Here is a 21,866-nt window from a genome sequence, read left to right as displayed (position 1 = left end):
ATTTGTTCAAATATGTCAACTATGGCAAAATATACATATTGAATTCTCTGGACAATTCACATAACTCTTATTTTCCTCCTCTGTAAAATGGGGATAATAATAGCATCTACCTTACAAGGTTGTTGTGAGGATTCATATGAAATAATGTACTAAAGAGCTTTGCAAACTTATAAAGTCTATGTCATGTTCAGGTGTTTTTCAGCTGTCTGACTCTGTTAACCAATTTGGGGCTTTCTTGGCAAAGATACTAGAGTGGTTTGCCATTTTCTTCCTCAGATCATTTTACAGATGAGGAAACTGAGGCAAAGAGGATTAAGTGACTTATCCAGGGTCATGTGCTAATGAAGAGGATGTGTTTGTGTCTACAACATGTGGCTCTTTTGTTACATGGGCAAATTTCACCACAGTGTCTGTCTGGAGCATGTATTTTTCAATTATTTTCTGCAGTCAAACTATATCGGAGGCCAAATTTAAGCTCAGGGAAATGAGTTTTCCTGACTCCACACCTGGCACTCTACCTACCTGCTTTGTATGTGTAAATACTATCTAAATGTTGACTATTGTTATTTTTCTTATGAATATGATTTACCTATTTCTTCATCTTCTAGTGCTATATGCATATAATTCTGACCTGTGACACTAATGAAAATTTTGACTTAAGTTGTATTGAAACATACATAGTAGAATTAGGTGTGACCAGAAGATCATGTTCCACATGACAAAAACATAGTAAGGTAGTCCTTGGATTGTCAGGTCCCGAATTTTCTCACACCTATTATGCCTGTATAGGCATAATCAACATAATAGGTTTTGCCACCTGTAAGGTGATATGTGCCTTCAGTTTTCCATAAAATTAGTGCCGAGTTGTATAGACACATTGGATCTTGGATATAATTTCTTATGTTTGAGTACAAATAACTCTTGCTTGAAAGAACTAATATAATAGCTTTACTGTGTAGTTTAACTTTCATTACACAGAGACAATTTGGGTTATGTTTCTATTGGAAAAGAACCCTAGCTGAATCCAGTTTGAAGGCATTGTTCTAGCATTATGGTAGATAGAATATTTTCAGGACAGAAATTGATAAACTGAAGAGAACCCTGAGGAAGAAAAGCAGTATGGCAAAAGGTCTTAAAATTCAAGCAATATGAATATTGGCTGAAAGAATTAGGGGTATTTATCCTGAAGAAGAGACAACTTAGGCAGAGGCAAGTTATTTGCCTTCAAGTATTTGAAGGATTTTCATGTAGAAGAAAAATTTGACTTAATTTGCTTGGTCCCACTGGGCAGACCCAATAGTCACAGGTGGAAGGTACAGAGAGGCAGATTTCCTCTAGATGCAAGGAAAAACTTCTTAACAACTTGAGTTATCCCAGAAGAGGAATGGGCTAATTAGAGAGGAAGTGGATTCTTCCACACTGGAAGTCTTCAAGAGGTTGGGTGACCTTCAATTAGGGATGTGGTAGAGAGGATTCTTTTTTGGAGTTCAGCTAGATGGCTTCTGAGTTCCCTTTCAGCCCTGACATGAATATACGGAGTCAGAGAATTTAGATTCAAATCACACCTCTAGAACATACTACTTGTATGACTCTGGACTAATCACTTATAAGTTGGACTACATGGCCTCTGAGGTAATTTCTAGTTCTAAATTTATACTACTTTTCCCCCTCTATGATCCAGTACTTTTCCAATGTTTTACTGTCCTTAGCATAAGGGAATTTTCATAATATACCGGGATGAGTGTGCTGGTAAATGTTTAATGACTAGCAAAAAAAAAAAAAGAAAAAGAAAAATGCACTTACAAAACACTTTTAAATTTAATTTCCATTATTGACATTTTCCCCGTCACTTTCTTAAGTCTAGACAATCAGTAAAACATTAAATGGAGCCCTGATTTGCAGCTTTACTGATTTCTGAGGTATAAATGCTCACACTGAAACTTTAATAATTGTTCTCCAGCACACCCCTGGGGGGTTTCTGGGAAGGAGGGGTGCAGCGTAACTTCCAAGGTAGCAACCACGCTAGCAGAAGACACATGTATCTTTAAATGTCTGGTGGCAGTTTTCTTCTTTCTGCTTCTCTTTGCATTTATTAAAGCAGTGAGTTCCAAAAATATGTTAAGCAGGGAAACAATATTCTACTGGTTTCTCCATAAATTCAAAATCGTTAGGCACAATGACTACAGAAATGTGTGGGTGGGCGCTGGTATGTGTGAATTTCTATTATGTGGCTCCCCAAGTAAATACTATGCCTTCATAGACTACAAAAGCCTCAATTTATCCCACCTGTTTTGCCGTTGTATAATCCAGTCTAATTTATCGTCTTGTTCAGACCTCAGCCTGTGCCCCTGATTTTGCTAGATTTCTATTTTGAAAATGGCAAACATTCAATAAAAGGCTTAATTCACGAGAGAGCATCTGTAGATAATTTCAACATTCCCTGGAGAACAAGCGTAGCTTTCACTGTGGGACCACGAATGCCTCCTGGGCAAAGAATTAATTTTCAACACTGTAATGAAGAGGGTGTATTTGTGCTTGTGTCTAGTATATGCGGCTCTTTTGTTAACTGGGCAAATTTCACCGCAGTGTCTGTCTGCAGCATGAGTGCACTCACAAGTATTTTCTGCAGTCAAACTACATTTCCATTCAGTATGTAGATTTAAGTGATTTCTTTTTTCAATGTTGGGATAATCAGGCAAACAGAACATCTTTATTTCTCTTCTGAGTGGGTTTTATTATTGGGACCCTTGAGCATTATCTGGGCATGAAAAGTATATTGCCTGTTTGTTATTGGTAAGGTTAAATCTGGAGGTCTATGTTTTAGATTGTATTGTTTTTGTCCATTCAGATTCTTCCTGTTCTTTTCTGGAGAGTGTTCTTAAGGATAGGAGATAAGAACACTTTGAAGTGAGATGATGAAAGAGTTGAGAAAATATTTCACCCTTATGAAAGATTTGTTTACTTCCGCATTTTGGGCAAATGAATTAATAACCTTGGCAATTTAAATTGGAAATTGTTTATAAAATTGAGGTTGGGTATTTTTTCTTCAGTGATTTTTGTAACATACTGGGGATAAAGTATTGGCCTTAGAGTTAGGGAGACCTGGGTTCGAATCCTACTTCTGAAACATAAAGACTATGTAGCCATGGGAAAAAAGGCACTTACCCTGTCAGTGCCCCTAGGCAAATTACAGACTATGGTGCTTAGAAATTATAAGGATTTCCCACACTCCTGAAATTACAGTTTTATACAGAAAAATAACCTGTTAGTGCTTTAAATAACATCAAAATTAAAAGCAAACTTGGAGTTTAGGCTATTTTACTCATAAGGTAAACACTCCACTCTAAACTGAATATTTTTATTTGAGGGACTAACAATGATAGAAATGGTTTTACATGCCTGGCTACCCTGGATAAAAGGTATCATCACATAGGGTACAGAACCTTGGACGGAGAGTCAGATGACCTGAATTTGAGGTTCTGGCACTATTATTTGTTAACTGTATCTCTTCAAGCAAGTCATTTACTGTCCCTAAACTTCATCTATAAAATTGGGGATAATAATATACCTGCCAACGATCCCAAAGGGTTATTCCAAGGAGAGTGTTGTATAAAGTCTAGTGCTATATAAAAGTGAATTATTGCTGCTGTTAGTTGCAATGTGCTTATATTTAATGATGATTTAAATGGTTTCTTATTGAAACTTGCATTTCCTTCAGTGCTGAGCTCATTGCTTATGTGCACCATAGGTATTTAATATAGTTGTTGAATGATAAATAATAATATAATAACAAAAATGACTATCAGTAATGCAATACTTCATTCAATGTGATGTTTTTCTTTTGTAATTAAATTTTATTTTTTCCATGAGCAAACATTTATTTTCTCTCTTCTCCCTGTCCCTCCACTCCTCTACTGGGGAAAACAAAAACAAATATGCAGATGTGAAAAAAAAATGAAGCAAATATGCTTAATAAACAAAATACTGTCTCTTCCTGGGCATGTCTAAAAATGTTCTATGTTTAATTCATTGCTTCCCTGGCAGGAGGTAGGTGGTAGGCTTCATCATGAGTCTCTAATCATGGATGTCATTGCATTGATCAGATATTGTTCAAGATCAGATCTTAAGTTTTTAACAAGTTTTTTTTTTACAGTGCTGTTATTTTAAAAATTGTTTTCATGATTCTGCTTACTTTGGTTTGCATATGTTCACACGGCTTCCTAAATTTCTCTGGAACTATCCTCTTCATTATTTCTTATGGTACACACAAATGCATGTATTGTAATTTATTGAACTGTTTTCCTGTGATTTCTTAAATGTGTGCTTTCCCTTCTATAGAACACAATCCTTATTATGTTCTGTTTTATTGTGCAGATGGTTTTCAAGGGCTGCTGTAGCCAGTCTGATGATATACTTCTTCAACTTTAGCTGGGCTGGCCTCAGATAGCTGCTATACAATCTGTCAGGCCCATATTTGAAGTCTTTCCAGTTGATGGGTCTGCTGTTACAGCATTTGATGACTTAGTTTTACCTTCACATCACAATGAGGCATTGGTTGTATCTTTAGGATTTTACTAGAACTTTAAAAAGTTAGAGTATTAGCCATGCCTTAAGAGTTCCATGGAAAATTGCCGGCAATATGGTATAGAGTAAACAACACTGGACTGGATCTCAGAAGACTTGGGTTCAAGTTCTCGTTCTTTTACTTAAACATTGACAAGCCTCAGTTTCCTCATTTGTAAAATGGGAATAAGCCATTTCTGCCCTATTCAAATCAAAGGATTGTTATGAGGACCAAAAAAAGGCAGTGATGTATGTGAGAGGGGTTTGTAAACTCTAGAGGATTATGTCAGTGTAAGACACTATAACTATTTTTTGGTTTGTACTTCAGATATTTATGGCATGTACATGACTCTGGATAGAGAGGTGGGCTTGGAGTTAGGAAGACTCATCTTCATGAGTTCAAATCTGGCCTCAGAAACTTACTAGCTGTGTGACCCTGGGCAAGTCACTTAACCCTGTTTGGTTCAGTTTCCATATCTGTAAAATGAGCTGGATAAGGAAATGGCCAACCGTTCCAGTACCCTTGCCAAGAAAACCCTAAATGGGGTTACAAAGATTGAACATAACTGAAACAACTCAATGACAACAACACTTCAGGTATTTATGTTTTCTTGGAATGAAGACAAAGAATCGATCACCATTAGATCATTAAGCAAAAGGAACATCTGGAACTAGACAATTTTCTCAGGGGTCCATTTCAAGTGGCAAATGATGGGTGAAGGGGATCACATTCACTTTTTCACACATTGGTCTTTGGCAACATCTCCTGTTACAAACAGCACCCTTTGGTGACTCTTGAATCTATGAAATGTTCAGTTTCACATTGTATCTGTTAGTCATTCCATAGCACTTCTGAATGCTTGCTATGTGCAGGGTCCCAAATTAACGCTGATAATGAATCCCCCAAGGGTCGGGTCATATTACTCAAGTTCACACTGCATATTTCTATTGGGCTAGAATAAATTACAGTGTTTTATATATAATCCTAGCCTCCAAATAGTGTGGATTCAAAAACATGTAACCACTTCATAGGATTCATTGTTCACACTAATTGAGATTAGTTGTATAACAAATGCCATAAGAAGACAGAAAAGAGTGTTTGTTCTTGAAATGTGTAGAATCTAGTTGAGATCAGTATATCTATATGGAACTATTTAAGAACATTTACAAAACCAGGGACAGCTAGATGGCACAGTGGAGAGAGCACTGGCCTTGGAGTCAGGAGGACTCCAGTTCAAATCCAGCCTCACTAGCTGTGTGACTCTGGGAAAGTCAATTAAACCTTACCCTCCTCCCCCCAAAAAACAATTACATAAACCACAGAAAAATACGGCAAATTTCTATAGTCTAAATGCCTTTCTAAAGATATCTCTAGGGGTGGCTAGGTGGTGCAGTGAATAGAGCACCAGCCCTGGAGTCAGAAGGACCTGAGTTCAAATCTGGCCTCAGACACTTAACACAAAAACTAGCCATGTAACCTTGAGCAAGTCACTTAACCCCAATTGCCCCACCAAAAAAAAAAGATATCTCTGTACAGGAAGGGATAAATGAAAGGGAAGAGAAAAAGCTATACTATATGTCAAGCATTTTACAGATATTGTCCCATTTGTTCCTCACAACAGCCCTGTGAAGTGGATTCTTTTATGATCCATATTTTACAGTTGAGAATACAGAGGCAGATAGAATTTAAGTGACAGAGTTTAAGTGACTTGTTCAGGGTCACTCTGATTGTGTATGAGACTTGTGTATGAAGACTCAGGTCTTCCTGGCACCAGGCTCAGCACTCTATTCACTGAGCTATCTAGGTGCCCCTAGCTTTTCTATTATTTGGTTATAAATTACAAACCTAATTATGAAAGTTGCTAGTCTTTTTCCATTTGCATCACATAGGTGCAAAGAATGCCAAAAAGAAGTAAAAAAAGAGACTTCCATGAGGGATAAGGGGCTCTTGGGTTACTTACCAGAGTATATCTGAAAGCTAACACTTGAACCAAATTACTTTTAGGAGTAAATCCACTCTGAGTTTGTGAATGGGAAAACTGTGCCTGGAATCCACTGCACTATCCAGCTGTGCATACATGAAGCTAGTTAACCATTTTGGTTAAAATGTGAGCCACATTTTGATTTGATAGTTGGAAAAAAAAATCTGAACAAGGAGAAACTATGCATAAATGAGAGATGCTTTTGATTTTTAACCAAAGTTAAGTAGGTAAACAGTGCTGATTACACTTCAGATTAAGATATGTTTATCAATTACCTATTGTGCATAATGAAGGATTCACTAATTCTATGCCATTATTGATGAGGAAGGGACCCTTTTCCTTTAGGAATTATCTGGATGGGGAAAAATAATTTTTCTCACTCCTATCTCTTCATGTAGAATCTGTAAAGAGTAGGGGACCTCTGTTTGAACTCTATTGTCCCCTCTATTTATAACTAGTGAATGATACCATGATATGAACTCAGCTATCCCTCTATCACACTTTGCCTACATTAAGGAACTGGCATGATGTATTCAGTGTAGACAGCACAAATAGTTTCATTCTGAAATGTGACTTTAAAAAATTCTGTAATTTTTTCAGGTCCACATTTCCCTTCCAGTTTTACTTGATCCCACAAATGAAACCTGCTACTAAGGTTTGTCCTGATTTAATTTATACATGGACTTGAGATTTAATCTTGGGTAATGATTAACATAATAAAATCTTTCTGGTTAGAAAAGCTAATCAAGCAGAGGGCCCAAATGTGATTGTGACAACAGTGTTCTTTCAAAAAGTGTCTGTCATCTTTTTTCTCTCTCCCTTCGACCCCACAGTTTTCTTTCAAAGGTCACTTCTCCCATCATGTACAATATAGATCCTAAAAATGTTGGCAGTAAAATTGATGGCAGCAGACATTTTTAAAAACACAAAATGACTGCATTCAGTGTGTGTGTGTGTGTGTATGTGTGTGTGTGTGTGTATATATGTATGTATGTGTGTAGTAATACTGTATCCTGACAGTCAGTGATGGCAGAAAATGAGTTAGGAGCATTTCAACATCTTAACAAATTCATAATTTTCTAATTTCTTTGTAGTTATAAGCATGCTTGAAGTGAGTTCATGCCCACATCATTATGCCTTCCAAATCACTGATTTTTCCCGAAGAGGGTTGTAGTATTTCTTTTAGAAGAAGTTTAAGGAACATCATTGTTTGATTAGACTTAGAAGTTTTTTTTTTTGAATATGTGCCAGTATGTTAGAGACATTTCTATTTTCACAGGTTTTGTCAGTATGATAATATAAAACCAGTATGAACTAGAATGCCTTGACACAATAAAAATCCATATTTCCCTTCTGTTGCCTCTCTCTCTCTCTCTCTCTCTCTCTCTCTCTCTCTCTCTCTCTCTCTCTTCCTCCCTCTCTCTCTTTCTCTCTCTCTTTCTCTTTCTCTCTCTCTCTCCATTCATCTATCCATCTATCCATCATCTATCTTTCTATCATCTATTTATCTATTTATTAATTTATCTATTTTTGTGTTTTGCTTGTAGCAGAGTAGTATCCTATCATGATATGTTATGCCTCTCCTGAAGTTTACCCTGATACCCTATCATGATATATAGGAAGTCTTTGACTTTTGAAGACTTTACTGCATTAGCAGATGCTTAATAAATGTTTATTGATTGAAGTTCAGGCTCTGGTAGTTAGGAAGTCTTCCACTGTGAGCACTGTGGTAGGCTGTATGTGTATCATATAAGAACTCACTTAACTCCATTAGAAGAATTCTGTTCATCCCTAATTTGGCCACAGCCTGACATTTTTTTTTCAGTCACGGCAACTCTGGGTGACTATCTACCAAATGGTAAAGGATCTGTTATATATATCAGTGGAGGGATTATCTACTCCCTAGAAATCATGACTTCATTAAGTTAGAGGTACTATTTAGTGAAAAAGGAAAAAAAAAGACAATGGTCCCTGTTAGCAATTGATTAACATGAAAATTTGATGATAGATTGTTTTACTGTGCTGCTGAGATTCATTACTCTTTCACTTTAAAAAATGGATTCCTTTGCTAAGGGTATCCAAAAGATCTCCCTCAAATAATCACTAGGGAAGGGTTCTTTTGTAGAAGATAGGGTTAAAAACCCAGATGTTGGTGCTTCTCTCTCTAGTAACTATGTATGTATGTAATGGTCAGACAGTTGGATCTGTCTGTTGATCTGTGATGTATGTATTATTTGGTCAGATGGTTGGAATTCCTGTCTAGGAGGGCTACATGGTACAGTGAATAGAGCACCGACCCTGAAGTCAGGAGGACCTGAGTTCAAATCCAGCCTCAGACACTTTACTATCTATGTAACCTTGGGCAAGTCACTTAACCCCAATCGTCCTCCAAAAAAAAGAAGACTTGTTTGTTGTTCTTTATGCTATTGTTTCCTCTGTAATTTCTGTTTGTATTTTTTTCTTTTTTTAAGCAATTGGGGTTAAGTAACTTGCTCAAGGTTACACGGCCAGTTATTTCTGGATGTGGTGCTAAATATCTGAGCCCGGATTTGATCCCCAGGTCATCCCGACACTGGAGCCAGTGCTCTTACTCGCTGTGCTACCTGGCCGCCCCTCTGTTTGTATTTTCTCTGAATTTCAGGGTGCTGACTTTTCCTCCTGAACTAAGTAAATGATATATATATATATCTTTGATTAAAGTAAGATTGTTAACCTCTTTTGAGTTCCTTTCTTTTAGAAAAGAAGAGCAAAGAACTCATGCTAGCAGCCCTTCTGTGTGCTGGTGTTATTGGTCTTATACCCCAACAGCAGCTGCAAGTGGCATCGCTGTTACAGTCCCATCTCTACCACTTGCTACCTGTGAAGTCTTCTGCCTTCCATTTAACCTACTTGACCTTAGTTTTCTCACTTGCAAAGTGAGAAGATTAGACTCTATGTCCTCTGAGACCATTCCACTTCTAAATCTATAGTCCTTTGTCCTCTCCTTCTATAGATCAACCATGTAAATATATGAACAAAGCTCTCATATCTCACCTTGGTCTTCATTTACCTAAATTTCTCTGGTCTTTGAACTATTTCTTTAACTGTTTTTAATGTGATTTGTAGTACTTTTCCTAGTTGTGGTTGCATTTCCATGTTTTCACTCTCATTTGTCATTGTCCCTCTGAAAATATGGCATCCAAGTTGAACATGGTACTCTAGATTTGACCTGACTAGTATATAGTACAGGGGATGACAATTCCCTCTGTTTTTATATAGATGTGTGTTCATAGGGCCTAAGACTGTATTGCTTTTTTTTTTTTAGCATGATAAATGATTCTAAATTGATCCTGGGAGCAAATGCATATATTTTCTGGACCAATATGGTTCCAGTGATCCTTTTTGACTCAGAATATAGAAATGTCTGAAGAACCAAAATTGTGGTGGCACAAAGGATTTTCTGGGTGTAAGAAAGCTACTGCACATTATTAATGATGGTGTGGTCAAACAAATGGAACGGAATATATCCTATGGGAAATGTATGATCAGAAAAGGAGGTGGGCTAGTCATATAATGAGAATGAGACAATACCAGAGGGAGAACCTGAAGGATATAATGGTACCTATGAAACATTAAAGGATCTAGAGGAAGACCTCTCATATACTGAATATAAAATGAATAAGTATTGCAGAGGAGGGGAACATGTGAATAGATTGTGATCAGGCTCTGAGGTATGTAATATTGGTTTTTTTTTTAAGCAATTGGGGTTAAGTAACTTGCTCAAGGTTACACAGCCAGTTATTTCTGTTGGTGCTAAGTATCTGAGCCCGGATTTGATCCCCCAGGTCATCCCAACACTGGAGCTGGTGATCTTACTGGCTGAGCCACCTGGTTGCCCCTATGTGGTATTGTTTGTTTAACTGAAACCCCAAATATTTTTCATGTGAAATTCTATGGAGCCAACTTTTACCTGAAGTGTACTTGTGTAATTACTTTTGAAAAAAGATCTAAATGCACTATTTCATCTTTGTCTCTGATAAACTTTACTTTTTCTCCAAGCCTCTGGAGATCCTTTAAATTATGATCCTGTCATCAAATGCATTGATTACCCATCCAACTTTGTTTCCTCTGCCAATTTGATAAATTCTTCTTTGATCTCTTTATCCAAGTAATTGATAAAAATGTTAAATAGGACAAGACAAGGGTAAACTCCTATAGTATACCTAGAAACCCATCTTCAGGCTTATATCAATCCATCAATAAACACTCTTCGTACATAATTGTCCAGCCAACTATGAAATCATTTCACTTTTCTTCATCTTGTCCACAAGGACAACAGAAGATATGCCATCAATTTCCTTACTGAAATAAAGCTGTTTTAGATCTGTTGTACACTCTTGACCATTACCACTATCCCCACCCTGCCTGATAATTCTATCAAAGCAAGGAATAAGACAACAAGTAGATAAAAAATGGAACAGATTTTCCAGTACTTTTATATCATCCTGGTCTCCTTATTGGTGATAGTGGAAATCGTTTAGGATGGGATTCTGAAGGCAGGTTTTGGTATTTCTTTTAATGACTGATTTCCATGACCAATATAGTTGCAGGCTGTTATGTGAAAAGGTCTCTCTTCCACACCAGTGTCTTCCCAATCCATTCTACTTAGGAGTGGTTAGACCTAGATACATGGTTGAATCATAATGTAGTCTCTAAACTAATTTGCCCAACTTTTTAATATTTATTTTTCATCGCTCATCAATGCCAAAATGCTGAATATAATTTTCATAGCATATTGCTGTAATTTTTGTGAGACACTTTATAAGGACTATTACTTAAAAAGATAATATCCCTTTTTCAAAATCTTTTGTGAAAAGTCCAACCTCTCCAAATAATGGATATAATTCTTTATCAGTGAAAGTGAAACAGTGCTAAATAATGAGCAGAGTTCTAAGTTAAAGGTAGACTAAAGATTAGTCATAGAAGGAGAGGAACCATTGGTAAATTCATGAATTTTTCACTTCCTGGGGCCTAACTTTGAATAACAATGTGTACCTGACTTGACTTGGGACTGTTAGTGAATTTGAAATTTGAAGTAGTAAATTAGTAAGTAATTAGTAAGTTAGTAAATTGACATTTGTATAGATTTACTCAGATGTGGTTGAATTTCACAAGATTCAGCCAGACTCAGCAAATAGTTTCTTGTGCTACCGGTCTGGTCAATAGAGAAGACCTTACATAAATAAGAACAGAAGAGAGAACAAAGAGAAAAAAGAAGCATTTCAGCCTTTCATTCGACAAAATTATCAGGGATCTAATATGTACAAAATACTTTCCTAATTTCTATAGGCAATACAAATGAAATAGATATTTCTGTCCTCAAGAAGCTTGGAGTTTATTTGAGTAGATAAAACATATATAAGCCAGAGAACCAAGGCACGTATGTAATAAAGTATAAATTCTGTGCTTAAGGAAGACAAGATAAGTGAGTACTCAGTGGAGAAGATGGAATAAAAGACAGAGGTGGGTAGATCAGATGAAGGGCATTCCAAGAAATATAGGAAACAGTAATACCATAAGTAAAGACATAGAACAGAGAGCAATATGAATGTGGATAATGTCAAGGAGACAGGCCTGATGGGAAATATAAGGCCTTTCTGGGATATACATGGGATGAAGTTGAATAAGTGTATAGTAGGCTGTGTTTGGGGGAGAAGCAGTATATATAATTAAGAAGATTTGAATGCTAGCTCAAGGCGATGGTTTCTAGCATAGAAAAATGTAAAGAAAATAGCAAATTATCAACATTTGTATGTAAGATTTCTGTAAATTAAAAATCTAACATATTCTCTCCTCCCACAATATAAGAGGGCATGATTCACAGTCTATATTGCTATGCCTATCAATTAGAGGTAGTTAAAAAAAAGGTAACTCCCACAACCCACAATACATCATAAAACCCTGGAATCTTTTATGCCTAATGTTTTTAGAGTTGTTTTTTTAATTCTAAGTTTTGGTCTGGACCAGGGATATTATATAACTACCACTAGTGTTACTACTAACAATACTACTGACTGCTAAGTACTACTAGTATCCCCTAAGTAATAATACTATTAACTACCTAGTAACACTAACACTAACCACTACTAACTTCTATTTACCAGTAACTATTAACTACTGGTAATTACCAAGTACTGTGAATTATTATTAAGTACTACTACCACTATTAGTACTATTACTACAACTATCACTATTACCATCCTTCCCACTACTAATGTTGTTTATAGCTAATGTTTATGTAGCAATTGAAGGTTTCCAAAGCACTTTACATTGGTTGGCTTGTTTAGATACCTGTTCTAAATAGTGACCACTGTAAGTTCTTATATAGGAACATGTCATGGGGAAAATAGTGTTTGTGAATAGTCATCCTAGTAATTATATACAGAATATAATGCATGTGATAGAATATATGTACTATAGGAAAATTACTAAATAGGCAGTTATAGTAATTTTTTCTGTATTTAACTTTATTTACCTCCTGTGGGTTTTTTTAGCCATATCTGTGATTTTCTTGGTCCAAGGAACTCTCCTGTAAGGAAACATCTTCTACCAGTTCATCTTAGTTACTGCTCTAGCATTTACCTTCTTAGAGACCTGCCCAGGCCTCTGAGAATGACTTGCCCATGATATACAACCAGTATGTATTAGAGAAGGAGTTTGAACTCAGTTCTTCCTGTCTCTGAGGCCAGCTCTGCATCCACTGTACTCTTCACCCCCAGTTTAATGAATCAGTTCTCCAAGACTCCCCAAACAAGCATAATTTGTCTTGTTTATCTAGGCCTGGTAAACTAAAATTTTTCTAAAAATATTTTTTCTTTCCATTTTTTAAGGGTCAACATTGTGAAAGTGACTATTTTCGAAGAGCAGCATCTCAGGTCCTAGCATCTCAAAGGTGCTTGGAAAACAGCTCTTTCTTGGAAAATTACCAAAACTTACACATTGGATTTCCGTGGTTAAAAAAGTCCACCGAGTTCTCCTCTTTTACCAGCAGAGGGCATGTTTCACAGCCCTGTCTCTTTATGCCCATCGACTAAAGGTAAGAAAAAAAAGTATCCAAAAAAATTTTTTTTGTCCTGTATGCATAAAGTTTTAAAAAAGCTATTGTTGCTGTTGATAATGATGATGTTATTTAATAAGCACATAATCTTCAGCTTGGAAAGAGAAAATCAAAATTAGTCTATCTTCTTGTCTTTAAGGAGGATCTATGAGTACAAATCATCACAGATAGATTAGAAACTATTTAGTCTGAATAAGAGATATATTTTAATCTTTCCTCTCTTAGAATCTGTTTATAGTAGAGGAAGATGAAATAAGTGTAAAAAACATAATTTTGGAAGTTTTGTGACTTAGAAAATCAGTAAGCTAAAAGATAACTTCATAAAGGAATGAATGAATGAAAAAAGCATTGATGTTATGTACCAGGGACTGTGGTAGGTGCTTCAGATACAAATACAAAAGTAAGACAGTCCTTTCCCTAAAGAAGTTTTTATTCTAATAGGACAAGCTCACACCACAAACAAGTTGAATAGCCAAAGAAGGGAGTTTTGGTCTGGGTTGGGAGAGGTATGGTGTCACAGGAATGCTGAGTAGAGGTGAAGGACAATCCATAGTCATGTCCTTTCTAATAGAAATGGTAATATGAATTTTCTCACTGTTTCCAGGGCAAGAGATAGAGAGAGCCAGGGGAGAGAGAGGCATGCATGTGTTTTCAGGGCAAATGGCCAGATGTCCCAGGTGGATGGATCTGAAGAATGATCTGGGGGTGGCTAGATATTGGTAGGTTGGTTAATTTTGTTGTCCTTTGTTCTTGAGGAGGACTAAAATGACATCACTATATTAGAGTCAAGTTACATTGTGCCTGAGTGTGACCAGACAAATATGAACTTGGAATTCTCTACCACAGGTTGGACACAAGTAGTCCATGTGAACATTTGTGCATCTCATGTTTCTTGTGAGCTACTGTAATTCCAATTTGCTCATAGAGTACTATGCCTTTTTTGATGCAGGTACATGGACCATGCTGGGTGGTCCTGTGATAGTGTCTCCTATGCCATACAATTAATTCCAAAGTTTTTAAGAGAGACCTTGATAGTGTCTTTGTTTTGCTTCTTCTAACCACCATGTGAATGCTTGCTCTGTGTGAGCTCTCCATAAAACAGTCTTTTTAGCTAGCATGCATTTTGCATTCGAACAATGTGACCAGTTCATCAGAGTTGTGCTCTCTGAAGCAGAGTTTGAATGCTTGGAAGTTTAGTTTGAGTAAGGATGTCAGTGTCTCGTACCTTATCCTGCCTGGTGATCTTCAGAATCTTCCCAAGGCAATTCAAATGGAAGCAATTCAGTTTCCTGGCATGGCACTGGTAGACTGTCCAAATCTGACAGGCATACAACAATGAGGTCAGCACAATGGCTCTGTAGATGTTCAGTTTGATAATCAGTCTAATACCTCTTCCCTCTCACACTTTCCTTCAGAGTCTCCCAAACACTGAGCTAAGCTTGATATAAAGAGTTAGCTGTAATTGTACTCATTTACTGATCAGCTCATTTCAGCCCCAGGATAGATCTTTGCAGAAGATCCTTCTGTGAACATCCACAATATTGCTTCAAATCATTAATTTCCCAATGCATTTAGAATGAGTTTTATTTTACAAAAAAATCATCATATTAAAAAAAATGTCAATCAACAGGCATCTACCAACTATCCATTACAGTCAAGTGCTGTTCCAAGTTTTGGGTACCCCAAAAGGAAAACAAAACAAAACAAAACGCACAAAAACCCCGAAACAAAAAAAAGCCACCCATCCCTGCTTTAAGGAATTTACATTACAATGGGGAACAAAACATTTAAATATGTATATACAAAATATCTACCTTGTAAATGGAAGACAATCTTAGAAGAAAGAGACTAGCAGTAGGGTGTAGATAACATTTATTAAGTGCCATAATGCTGGCAAAGCATTTTTATACATATTTTCTTGTTTGATCCTCACAATAATTTTGCAAGATTAGTTGCTATTATAGCCATTCTAAGACTAAGAGAAATTAAATGTGACTTGTCCTGGGTCATGCAGCTAGTAAGTGTTCAAGGTAGGATTTGAAACTAGCACACATTAGATTTCAAGAAAATAATGCAGAAAGGAAGGTGTAGCTCTCTTTAAGCCTGCTTGGGAAAGAAGGAAAAAATAAAGAATAAATGGAGAAAACAGAAATTTAAAAATCACCCATAGGGTAGCTGGTCAGCCTGAGAATCATGTACTTAAATTTCTGAGTATTGACTTCATCTGTAAAATGGGAATAATTATATTACCTCACGGAGTTATCATGGAAATACATCATAGACCTTTAAGTGTTCCATAAATATGTCATTTTTACTTTCAATATTAAGTAACATTTATAATGAGTCAATATTGTTTCTTTGGGAGAATGTTTTCTGAATTTCAAATAACCTACAAACACATTAAGTTTTGGAACACAACCCATTTTCAAGTTGAATATTGCCTGAAGTTACTAAGTACCAGAAGGCTAACATGCCAGACATATAGTGCTTCAGTTTCTGTCTACATCAGACTGTCAGCCCTGGGGTTCTAAAATCTGTCGAGACATATTGCCTCAAACTCTATTAATAAGATCAAGTCTTGAGACTGGAGTTGACTCATCAACCCAGGCTTTCCTGGCTTTGAGGCCACCTCTCTACCTACCCCATCATGATGCTTTTTATACCTTCATTCACTGAAGCGTTTACTAAGTATCTACTGTGTGGTAAACTCTGGAGATGCAGAGAAAAGCAGAAGATAGTGCCTGTTCTCCAACAGCTTCCATTCTAATGAAAGAGACAGCATTGTCATAATGCACAAACAGGATGAATAGTATAGGATTAACTAGAGGCAGCAATTATAGAGGCATCTGCTTGTGCACTTGATAGACTACTGGACCTAGAACCAGGGCACACCTGAGTTCGAATCCAACCTGGGATACTTACTAGCTAGGCAAGTCTTTTGACTTCTGTCTGCCTTAGTTTCCTCTACTGGAAAATGAAGAGAACAATAGCGTTTACCTTACAGAGCTGTTGTGAGGATCAAGTCAGATAGTATCTATAAAAATCACTCAGCACAATGCTTGGCATAGTAGGCACTTAATAAATGATTGTTCTCTTCTCTTCCTTTTCCTTCCCCTTTAACTGGAGATGAACAACAGAGGAAAGGCACTAGCAATAAGGAGAGGAGAGGAAGCTTATCTCGGAGCATGGGATTTTAGCTAGGATTTGAAGGAAGCCAGGGAAGCTAGGAGGCAGAGATGAGGAAGGAGAGTATCCTAGGCATGGGGGACAGCTAGTGAAAATTCCTGGCGTCTGAAGAAGGAGCATTTTGTGCAAGGTACAGCAGGGAGGCCAGTGTCAGTGGATTACAATGAATGTGGGAGAGAGGAAGGAGGAAACATAGATGAGGGTCAGGTTGTGAAGGGATGTGAATGCTAGAGAGAGGATTTTAGATTTAATTCTAGAGGTGATAGGGAACCACTGAAGTTTATTGAGTAGGGGAGTGATAAGGTTAGTTCTGCACTTTAGGAAGATTAATTTGTCCCTTGAGTGGTGGATGGACTGGGGTGGGGAGAGACTTGAGGTAGGGAAAGTAACCAACCAACTCCATGTGAGATAACTCCCAATACTGATGGAGAGCAGTCATTGCTTTATAACTCAGCAACTCCAGAGTGTCTGGGGGAATTGCCAGTTTTATAATTTGTCGAGGAGTACACATTCACTTGACTTGAACCCAAATATTCTGGACCCTGATGCTGACACTCTTTGCATTATGCTTACTCTAGACTAGACAATAGCCCTCCTGGAGTTCCAAAGAGGGAGAGAACCCTTTGGGGCTGGCTTCACTGCAGAGATAGGGCTTATGGTGAACCCAGAAGGATGAGTAGGAATTAAGTAGGAAGAGAAAATGGGATCATCGGATTTACAGTTAGAAGGCACCTTGGAAATTATTTTTGTTCAACTCTCTTATTTTGCAGATGTGATTCATTCAATTCAATTTGGAAAGAATTCAATTAAGTACATTTTATGTGCATTCCTTACTAGGCACTCAGGATTCCCATAAGGAGCTTAGTTCTACTGGCATGCTCCCCCTCCTTCTTTCCACCTCTTGGTTTCTCTGGCATCCTTCAGTCCCATCTAAAAATCTCACCTTCTTCAAGAAGTCTTTTCCAATCCCTTTTAATTCTAGTGCCTTCCCCCAGTTCATTATTTTCTACTTATGCTATATGTAACTAGTTTGCACCGAATTGTTTACATGTTATCTCCTTCATCAGATTGTGAAGGTTTTTTTTTTTTTTGCTCTAGAATTTTATTTATTTATTTTCAATGTGTAGATTACAGTGGAACATCTGGCTTGTCATATTGTGAACTTCTCAGGCACTATCTTTTGCCTTTCCTTGTATTACAAGAACTTAGCATGGTACCTAGTACATAGTGGGCACTAAATAAGCACTTATTGATTTGCTACCATCATTACTTATTTACATAAGTAAATTCAAAGGAATGTGTTGGGAGGAGGCATTAATTAACACCAGATGCTCAGAAAAATGAAGTAATTTGCCTAAGGTCATGCAGGTAGGAAGTAATAGAACAAAGCTTAGAACCCAGGCTCTATGATGATAAACTCAATACTCTTTCCATGACACTATCCTCCAAGGTAGGTGGGGTCATATAAGGCAAAACATTGGGAAGAGAAAAATGTAAGATTTATTAGGTTCCATTCATAATCTAGGTTGACTGAAGTAGAGGGATGCTGTATGGAAAGAGTGGGAGATAACATTGAAAAGACAGGTTGTGTAACCAAAGGAACTCATTGGATGGGTTAATGGCCAGCTAAAATGTGACAATGAAGGGAACGCAAGCCCACATTTAATACCTCCATCCACAAGATGGCTGAGCACCTCAAAGGCAGAATTTTGTGGAGTTGAATTTTCAATGAGTCACCTGGTGTGGTAATTGCACAACACTTGCATTTTGGTTCTTTCTTTTGATTCAGCTGCAGTTAAAACCATTTCTGATTTGCATACTTCCTGGATACCTGCTGCAAATTATGGAGTAGTAAATTTGTACAGAGAAATAACAGATGTGTGAGATCTCTTCTTGCTGTCTCAGACAGTAGCAATTCTCCCATCTGAGATGGAAAAAATATGCATATATATATGCAGGGAAAAGAAACTGGAGAATCATAGTCACTACTATTCATATATTGTATTTAAAATATGCCCACTTCCTAGTAATTTCAGTGTGCAGACTCATGGGTTGCATTTTCATTCAGTTCAAACTTTTTTTTTTGAGGATTTAATATATAGAGAGCACTGTCCAGGAACTGGGGGAAGATGCAAAGTTGAGGTAAGAGACTGCTGTTTTTCTCTGCCAAGGGAGTTGGAGGAGATAAAGTTAGAAGTGGGTGGAGTTGGCGGATTTGAAGACAAGAGGCTTCAGGGTCAACTATGAACTCTTATTTTTTTAATCTTCCAACTAATATAGGAACCATTTAATCTTAGAATTGGAAGGAACTAGAGATGATATCTTGTCTAGATTATTTATTTTGCAAGTGAGAAAATTAAGACCCAGGAAGATGAGGCACCTTGTCCAAAGTCAGACACATTACTAGCAAAAGGAGCCGGTGAGATGGGAAGTAAAGTTCTGGTTTCTTACTCTTTAGTCCATTTTCTCCTTACTATAACATGCTGCTCCTTGTCATTCTTATGTGCTTTGTACATAGTAAGTAATGAGCATTTATATAGCCCTTTAAAATTTGCAAAATGCTTTACAGATGTGATTTCATTTGATCCTCACATAAACTCTGGGAGGTAGCTACTATTATTTTTCTCATTTTACGGATGGGGAAACTGAGGCAGATGAATGACTTGTACAGGGTTACATAGCTACTAAGTATGAAAGGCTAGATTTGAACTCAAGCTTTTAGATTTTAAATACAACTGTATCTACCTTGCTGTCTAGCTGCTCATATTAATAATAAATGCTAGCCATTTTTAGTAAGTATTTAATATATGCTTGTTGAAGTGAATTGTAATATTCCTTAGAGAAGTCAAAATTCACTAAGTTTTTTCTTAAGGGCTGCCAAGAGATTAGTAGAGAAGAAAGTGACTGAGAAATAATGATATGGACCCTAATGGTTTTATTTTGATTTGATTGATGCTCTCAAGTCATTTCTAATCTAGAAGCTTTGAAGACCATCACGTAACACATAATTATAGAATATTACAGGACAGCACATAATTGTGTGACAAATTGCATGGTGAATGAGTTCAAATGAAACCAAGATGATCTAGAGCAATCAAGGAGGTCTTCTGGGAGGAGGTGCCACTTGAGTTGAAGTTCAAAGGTGTCTTTAATACGTTTTGGGAAAATGTATAGAAAAGTGGAGAGGCTATTCTTGATAGGGAGGTGCATGAGCACAAGCAGAGAGGCAAGGTCTGTGGGTGAGATTGGCCTGAGCAGGCAAATGAGTGTCAGTGGGATGTAGGGTAGGACAGGTAGCACAGGACCAGAATGTCAAGGGTCTTGGAAACTAGGCAGAGGAGTGAAATTAATTCAGTAGAGATCATGATGCTCACTGTAAACTTCTTAAAGTTAGGGACTATATATTTTTTCTATATAGGCAGGTAGGTGGCATAGTAGATAAAATGTTGAGTTGGAGTTATGAAGACCTGAGTTCAAATCCAGTCTCACGTACTTACTGGCTGTGGTGACCCTAGGCAAGCCATAACCTCTATTTGCTCGGATTCCTCATCTGCAAAATGGGAATAATAATAGGACCTGCCCTAGGGTTTTTGTGAGGATTAAATGAGATGGTATTTATAAAGCACTGTGCACAATGCCTGACTCATAGTAAGCACTATAGAAATATTAATCATCATCATTATCTTCTTCTTCTTCCTCTCTCCCTCTTCTTTTTCCTCTTCTCCCTCTTCCACCTCCTCCTCCTCTTCATTTCCTTCTTCTCCTCCTTCTCTTCCTCCTCTTTCTTTTTGTTCATTTCTTCCTCTTCATCCTCTTCTTCCTCCTCCTCCTCCTATTCCTTCTTCTTGTTCTTCATCTCTTCCTTCTTTTTCTCCTTTCCTTGTTCTCTTACTCCTCCCTTTCCTTCTCCTCCTTTACATCTTTTTCCTTCTCCATCTCCCCTTTTTCCTCACCCTTCCCCATTTTCCTCTTCTTCCTCATTCCTGTCCTCCTCCTCCTTTTCCTCTTCTTTCTTCATTTTCTAACATGTGACCTTGGGAAAATCCTTTCAGTAACCCATGTTTCCATTTCCTTATCAGAAAAAAAGACTGGTCTAGATGAACTCTAAGGTCCCTGCTGTGCCTACTTAGTTGTTATGGGGATAATCACAGTCAAATGTTTTGAAAAGTAAATGCACCGTATAAATGAAGGCTATTACACATGCCTGATTACAGCTGGGCAAATGTATGCTAAAGTTGTTTCTAGAGTTGGAGAGAATGGTCTTAAAACTTGTTCTGTCAGAGGAGTTTGAACAGGCTTTCAAAGAGGGGCATGGATTGGTTGGGAGGCATTTCCTATAGCTCTCCAGGACAAACTCGAGAAAAAGAACACAGAAGATATTACAAACATCTTTCTACTTGTATTCAGGTCCTGTGGGGGTAGGGGGTAGGATTCTTATTTGAAATGAAATCTCTAGAATTATAATGATATGGTATCTAAGATCTATGTAATTAGAGTTAGAGTTAGTTCAGTAACTGGGCTGTTATATTTTCAGAGAGCACGTCAGCATTTTGCTGCTCCACTAGGAGAAAATCTATGACCTCATGGCTGGGAGATTTGTTAGGAACAGAAATGTCACTCACACCTTTCATGGTTCTAGTGTATAAGCAGAACTAGTTGGTGAATAGTGTGTGTGTGTGTGTGTGTGTTTTATGTAATCAACAGTTTTCCCTATTTGCATCCTTCTAGGCACTTCTCACTTAAACTGCTACCTGAATCTTAGGTGAAGAAAAATGTGGTTTTTTAAAAAATGAAAATGTGAATTTCTCAAAAGAGTTTTCTGTAAAGACTTGAAGAGTCAAATATTGTAAAATTCCTTCCAGTTTTGAAACTGTATGAGTCTGTGGTGGTTATAAATTCTCATTGTGTTGGTTGAAATGTTGAGACCATAGCAAACTGATGTCTTGCATGACAGTTGCTGGCAACATTTATCTATCTATGTATCATCTATCTATCTATCTATCTATCTATCTATCTATCTATCTATCTATCTATCTATC

The 21,866-nt window shown here is 37.2% G+C and overlaps 1 protein-coding gene across 1 annotated transcript in view; it reads left to right on the top strand.

Annotated features, from left to right (window-relative positions):
- The window catches only part of TAFA2 (TAFA chemokine like family member 2), a 531,793-nt gene that overhangs the window by 257,076 nt on the left and 252,851 nt on the right, over positions 1-21,866 (top strand). The window contains exon 2 of the mRNA XM_069081388.1: positions 13,415-13,620. Coding sequence (XP_068937489.1) covers positions 13,581-13,620 — 40 coding nt within the window. The 5' untranslated portion in view covers positions 13,415-13,580. The remainder of the gene's footprint in view (positions 1-13,414; positions 13,621-21,866) is intronic.

This window comes from Petaurus breviceps, unplaced genomic scaffold, assembly GCF_028583685.1.
Source record: "Petaurus breviceps papuanus isolate PSGF00001 unplaced genomic scaffold, PetGlider_PUasm1.0 154, whole genome shotgun sequence".
NCBI lineage: Eukaryota > Metazoa > Chordata > Mammalia > Diprotodontia > Petauridae > Petaurus > Petaurus breviceps.
Note: the sequence above shows the minus strand (reverse complement) of the source record. Positions and strands in the feature narration are given on the sequence as shown.